The 7,284-nt window shown below is 42.0% G+C and overlaps 1 protein-coding gene across 1 annotated transcript; it reads left to right on the top strand.

Annotated features, from left to right (window-relative positions):
* Positions 1-233: 233 nt before the first annotated feature.
* Positions 234-6,517, top strand: AURKAIP1 (aurora kinase A interacting protein 1). The gene is made up of 4 exons (XM_060758960.2): positions 234-427; positions 1,984-2,046; positions 3,382-3,845; positions 6,354-6,517. Exons 2-4 carry the CDS (start codon positions 1,995-1,997, stop codon positions 6,462-6,464), a joined length of 627 nt encoding a protein of 208 aa, XP_060614943.2. The 5' UTR covers positions 234-427; positions 1,984-1,994; the 3' UTR covers positions 6,465-6,517.
* Positions 6,518-7,284: the final 767 nt, after the last annotated feature.

Here is a 7,284-nt window from a genome sequence, read left to right as displayed (position 1 = left end):
CCCTGTAATTCCAGCCATGAAGGCCTTCAAAAATGTTTATCCCCGATTATCTAGCAGTGCGGACTGACACATATAATCCAGATTAAAGCAGAAAACCTGGGATCAAGAAGATATCCAGGTTGACTCCACTGTGCTATTCTATGTGCCACCTCTAGGGGGAGGCAGAGCCCATTGCAATTTCCTTCTAGGCGGAACCTTAGGAGCGGGTGTGTGTTGCTGGGAGGGACGATGAGCGAGCCGGACTCGCTGTGCTCAACCGGAAGTTGCTGTTTCAGCATCACGCTCTTAAAGGGGAAGGCCAGAGCGTGGAGAGGGGGCAATATTTGGAAGCCCCCAAACCGGAAGTGGGGAGCAATTGAGGGAAAACTTGCTGTGTTCTCAGGAAGAGGAAGGAGTGCTGGAGGCTCCAGTGGAAACAACTCTTTTGGTAAGGGCTGAATGTGGGAAGTAGGCCTCTAATTGTTGAATAGGCTCTAAGGCAGGCCTGGGCCAACTTGGGCCCTCCAGGTGTTTTGGACTCCAACTCCCACAATTCCTAACAGCCGGTAGGCTGTTAGGAATTGTGGGAGTTGGAGTCCAAAACACCTGAAGGGCCCAAGTTGGCCCAGGCCTGCCTTAGAGCCTATTCAACAATTAGAGGCTGTTAGGAATTGTGGGAGTTGGAGTCCAAAACAAGGGGTTGGACTGGATGGCCCTTGGGGGTCCCTTCCAGCTCTGGGATTCTATATCAGGAGTAGGCAATACTCATCTCATCCTGACACATGGCCAACTCCTTTGGGATTCACACACACCTTGTCACACACTGAGGCCTACTAACAGTGAGGCGTTCTCAAACTGAGGCCTTCCTCACACTGAACCCCTTTGGGGGTCCTAATGTTTCCTGTCCAAGCACACGTTCTCACACACTGAGGCCTTCCTCACACTGCCTAATTTTTCTTGTCGACGCACATCTTCTCACACACTGAGGTCTTCCTCACACGGAACCCCTTTGGGGTCCAAATGTTTCCTGCCCATGCACACCTTCTCACACACTGAGGCCTTCCTCACACTGAACCCCTCTGGGGGTTCTAATGTTTCTTCGTCCATGCACACCTTCTCACACACTGAGGCCTTCCTCACACTGAATCCCTTTGGGGTCCAAATGTTTCCTGTCCATGCACACCTTCTCATACGCTGAGGCCTTCCTCATACTGAACCCCTTTGGGGTCCAGATGTTTCCTTTCCATGCACACCTTCTCACACACTGAGGCCTACCTCCCGCTGAGGCCTACAAACAGTGAGGCATTCTCATACTGGAGGGCCCAAGTTGGCCCATGTCTGCATTAATAGCTACTCAACAGTTAGAGGCTGCTAGTTATTGTGGGAGTTGGAGCCCAGAGTGGAGGAATGGTGGGAGTTGGGGTCCAAAGTGGAGGAATTGTGGGAGCTGGGGTCCAAAGTGGAGGAATTTTTGGAGTCGGAATCCACAGTGGAGGGCCCAAGTTGGCCTTTGCCTGCGTTAATGGCTACTCAAGAGTTAGAGGCTGTTAGGAATTTTGGGAGTTGGAGTCCAAAACACCTGGAGGGCCCAAGTTTGCCCGTGCCTTAGCATTAATGGCTACTCAACAGTTAAAGACTGTTAGGAATGGTGGGAGTTGGAGTCCAAAGTAGAGGAATTTCTGGAGTTGGGAGTCCAGAGTGGTGGGCCCAAGTTGGCCTTTGCCTGCCTTAATGGCTACTCAACAGTTAGAGGCTATTAGAGGGAGTTGGAGTTCAAAGTGGAGGGCCTAAGTTGGCCCATGCCTTAGTATTAATGGCTACTTAACAGTTAGAGGCTGTTAGGAATGGTGGGAGTCCAAAACACTTGGAGGGATGGCGCCCTTTGGGGTTGGGGAGACTATGGGCCCCCATAGAGTGTGACTCTCAATGTAATAGGGGAGTGGGGAGAGGGTTCGTATCCTTCCTGCACTGCTATGTTGTTATGTCTCTTCCCATTTCTGACAGAATGATCCAACATGCTAGTCTCACAGCTGATGCTTCCGATTGCACGGGCCGCACGATGTACAGGTGAGAACACGGAACCCTCACTTAGTGGACTTGGGCATTCTCTACACTCCTTAGACATCTTTTCATTTGAGACGCCAGGCTTTTCCTATGGGACTTCCTTGCATACAAATCAGGCCACAGTGGTCTATGCCTTAGTTGCATCCAGAATGGACTACTGCAATGCACTCTACGTGGGGCTGCCTTTATTTTATTTACTAGCTGTCCACTGCCACTCGTTGCTGTGGCCAACATGGGGGTTCTGTGTGGGAGGTTTAGCCCAATTCTATCACTGGTGGGGTTCAGAATGCTCTGTGATTGTAGGTGAACTATAAATCCCAGCAACTACAACTCCCACATTTCACGATTCTATTTCCCCCAAACTCCACCAGTGTTCACATTTGGGCATATTGAGTATTCGTGTAGAATTTGGTCCAGATCCATCATTGTTTGAGTCCACAGTGATCTCTGGATGTGGGTGAACTACAACTCCAAAACGAAAGGACACTGCCCACCAAACCCTTCCAGTATTTTCTGTTGGTCATGGAGAACTGTGTGCCAAGTTTGGTTCAATTCCATCGTTGGTGGGGTTCAGAATGCTCTTTGATTGTAGGTGAACTATAAATCCCAGCAACTATAACTTCCAAATGACAGAATCATTTTTTTTTTTTAGTGCAGGACATAGATTGCCTTGAATGGTGTCTTGTGTCCAAATTTGGTGTCAATTCCCCCAGTGTTTTTTGAGTTCTGATGGTATCACAAACGAACATTACATTTTTATTTATATAGATTGATTTATTTACAGTATTTACATTCCGCCCTTCCATCCCAATGCACATATACATGGCAAACATTCAATGCCATAGACACACAACATATATAGAGAAACACAGAGGCAGTTTTAACATTCCAGCTTCAGAGGGGCATGCTCGAATTCTGGCCACCGGGGGAGCTGTTGCCGAATCCTTGATGGAGTACTTCCTCATTCTTTTGCATGCCGCTGGAGATTTTTATGGCGTCGTAAATTTGTTAAATTGGCTTTGGCCACCGGGGGAACTGTCGCCGAACCCTTGATGGAGTACTTCCTCATTCTTTTGCACGCTGCTGGAGATTTTTAAGGCATCATAAATTTGTTAAATTGGCTTTGGCCACCGGGGGAACTGTCGCCGAACCCTTGATGGAGTACTTCCTCATTCTTTTGCACACCGCTGGAGATTTTTATGGCGTCGTAAATTTGCTAAATTTCGCAATTGTCTTTCGGGTTGTAAACTATTGTAAAGAAAGAACCCCGACAAAGTTATTGTCTTTTCCTGTTGTGTATTGGTGAATGTCTCAAAATTTAATCTCCCTCCCTCACAGGACGTTTTGTGTCGAGATCGGCTGCTTCCCTTCTGGCTCTCCGGCCAGCTATTTCCGCACATTACAGCACGCAACCCTCCAGTAAAAATGGTGCCCACCTCCAGCAGTGGTATGCACTGGACCCCGAACTGGAAGAAATGCTGGTGCCTCGAAAGATGTCCGTCTCTCCACTGGAAAGCTGGCTGACCGTCCAGTATGTCCTCCCAAAAGATGGGGGCTTCGTTAACGTTCACGAGAGGCTCCGTTACGAGCCCGCTCAGCAGTACGACCTCCCGCCTTGTTCCCGGGGTAGCGAGGAGGACGACGAAATTGGGGAAAGTGGGCCGAACCAGGGCAACATGGAGTGCAAGAGGATCCTGAAGATCCGGAGGAGGAAAATGAATCGGCACAAGTACAGGAAGCTGATGAAGCGGACCAAGTTTTTGCGGAAGAAGATCAAGGAAGGCAGGCGGAAGAGAAAACAGGTGAGTCGGGAACAAGATATTTGACCAATGCGGATTGACTTACCGTATATACTCGAGTCTAAGCTGAGTTTTTCAGCCCTTTTTAGGCAGAACAAGTTATTTATTATTTTACTCCGTTGTTATTATTATTATTATTATTATTATTATTATTATTGTACTCTCTTCCTGTTATTGTTACATTTACATTATTTTACTCTATTATTATTACATCTATTATTTTACTCTATTATTATTACATTTATTATTTTACTCTATTCTTATTATTACATTTACATTATTTTACTATTTATTATTCTTACTATTACATTTATTGTTTTACTCTATTTATCATTACATTTATTATTTTACTCTATTATTATGAGATTTATTATTTTACTCTATTCTTACTATTACATTTACATTATTTTACTCTATTTATTATTCTTACTATTGCATTTATTGTTTTACTCTATTATTACATTTATTGTTTTACTCTATTATTCTTATTATTACATTTATTATTTTTCTCTGTTACTGTTATTAATACATTTATATTTATTTATTTATTTATTTATTTATTTATTTACCTTACTTATATACCGCTGTTCTCAGCCCAAAGGCGACTCACAGCGGTTCACAACAAATACGAACAGCAAAAATTCAGTGCTACAGTATAGAAACAGTTAACAATGTAACACATTACACAATTAATAAACAGTTACTACAATACCCATTCCCTGTCGTCTCGTCATCAAAAACATGTTCCAGATTCATCATCCATTGTTCCATTCCAGTGTTCATTAACCAATCATTGCACTAATTATTCGAACGCCTGCTCAAACAGCCAGGTCTTCACTTTTTTGCGGAATACCATTAGAGATGGTGCTAGTCTAATGTCTGTAGGAAGGGCGTTCCACAGCCGAGGAGCCACCACCGAGAAGGCCCTATCTCTCGTCCCTGCCAGCCGAGCTTGAGAAGCAGGCGGGATCGAGAGCAGGGCCTCCTCGGAAGATCTCAAAGTCCTGGTGGGTTCATAGGCAGAGATGCGGTCGGATAGGTAGCTTGGGCCGGAACCGTTTAGGGCTTTAAAGGCCAACGCCAGCACTTTGAATTCAGCCCGGTAGCAAAGCGGTAGCCAGTGGAGTTGGCGCAACAGGGGGGTTGTATGCTCCCTGCGCTCCGCTCCTGTTAAGATCATGGCTGCCGAGCGTTGGACTAGTTGGAGCTTCCGAGCTGTCTTCAAAGGCAACCCCACGTAGAGAGCGTTGCAGTAGTCTAAACGGGATGTAACCAGAGCGTGGACTTCCGTGGTCAAGTCAGACTTCCCAAATCAGACTTACATGATTTTACTCTATTTATTATTGTTATTATTACATTTATGATTTTGCTCTATTATTATTACTTTTTAAATTATTATTATTATTATTATTGTTATTATTATTATTATTATTATTATTAAGGAGGCCCTCTTTGCAGCAACACCAGAGGCACTCCAAATGGCCAGATACTGGTCAAAGGACATTTAATCAACTACCAAACTTTGTGTTTTATCTGTTTGTTTGTTTTGTTAAAAATGTAATACAACTGTCTGGTTGCTCCTGACACGATAAATAAATAAAATTATTACATTTATTATTTTATTCTATTATTTTTATTATTACAATTATTATTTTCTTTTCTTATTTTTTATTACATTTTTATTTTCCTCTATTTCTTATTATTACACTTATTATTTCGCTCTATTTATCATTATTATTACATTTATTATTTTACTCTTACTCTTATTACATTTACATTACTTTACTCTATTTATTATTGTTATTATTGCATTTATTATTTTATCCTATTATTACATTTATTACTTTACCCTATTATTATATTTATTATTTTTCTATTTATTGTTGTTATTACCTTTATTATTTTACTCTTATTACATTTATATTATTTTATTCTATTATTGTTTTTATTATTTACTATTTTACTTTATTTATTATTATTACATTTATTATTTTACTCCATTATTATTATTACATTTATATTATTTTACTTTATTATTATTTTTATAATTTTCTATTTTACTCTATTTATTATTATTATTACATTTATATTATTTTACTCTATTATTATTACATTTATATTATTTTACTCTATTGTTTACTATTTTACTCTATTATTATTACATTTATTATTTTACTCTTATTATTACATTATATTATTTTATTCTATTATTGTTTTTATTATTTACTATTTTACCTTATTTATTATTATTACATTTATATTATTTTACTCTATTATTTACTATTTTTCTCTATTATTATTACATTTATTATTTTACTCTATTATTGTTACATTTATCATTTTACTTTATTTATTATTGTTATTGCATTTATTATTTTACTCTATTATTATTATTATTATTATTACATTTATTTTACTCTAACCTCTAGAAATCTGCCTTTCTCCTTTGTGGTCTCTGTGTAATCGCACAAATCCCAGTCCCTTCTGGTTGTTTCCTTTCTCCTTTTGCAGAAGAGGTTTGAACGCGACCTGGAACGGATCTGGAAGAGAGCCGGGTTGAAGGAGCCACCAGCGGGATGGGTCACCCCCAAGATATACCTCAAAAATGTGAAGTCTGATTGACGTGGTCTTGGACGGATCTCCGTAGTTGCTCATTAAAGAATATTTAAGCTAAATGTTGACAACCTTCATCCTGTTCTGATTGGTTGATTGACAACTTTCTCACCATTCTGATTCCATATTACACAGAAACAGAGAACCTTGAATTTGAAAGAGACCCCAAGGGCCATTCGGTCTAACCCGCTTCCCACACACTGAGGCCTACCTCACACTGAGGCCTTCCTCACACCGAACCCCTTTGGGGTCCAAATATTTCCCGTCCATGCACACCTTCTCACACACTGAGACCTTCCTCACACCGAGGCCTTCCTCACACTAAACCCCTTTGGAGCCCAGATGTTTCCTGTCCATGCATACCTTCTCACACACTGAGGCCTTCCTCACACTAAACCCCTTTGGAGTCCAAATGTTTCCTGTCCACGCATACCTTCTCACACACTGAGGCCTTTCTCACACCGAGGCCTTCCTCACACTAACCCCCTTTGGAGTCCAGATGTTTCCTGTCCATGCACACCTTCTCACACACTGAGGCCTTCCTCACACCAAGGCCTTCCTCACAACGAACCCCTTTGGGGTCCAAATGTTTACTGTCCACGCATACCTTCTCACACACTGAGGCCTTTCTCACACCGAGGCCTTCCTCACACTAACCCCCTTTGGAGTCCAGATGTTTCCTGTCCATGCACACCTTCTCACACACTGAGGCCTTCCTCACACTGAGGCCTTCCTCACAACGAACCCCTTTGGGGTCCAAATGTTTCCCGTCCACACATACCTTCTCACTCACTGAGGCTTTCCTCACACCGAGGCCTTCCTCACACTA

Source organism: Anolis sagrei, chromosome 13, assembly GCF_037176765.1.
Source record: "Anolis sagrei isolate rAnoSag1 chromosome 13, rAnoSag1.mat, whole genome shotgun sequence".
Classification (NCBI taxonomy): Eukaryota; Metazoa; Chordata; class Lepidosauria; order Squamata; family Dactyloidae; genus Anolis; species Anolis sagrei.
The sequence above is the reverse complement of the archived record's forward strand: the minus strand, read 5'-3'. Positions and strand labels throughout refer to the sequence as shown.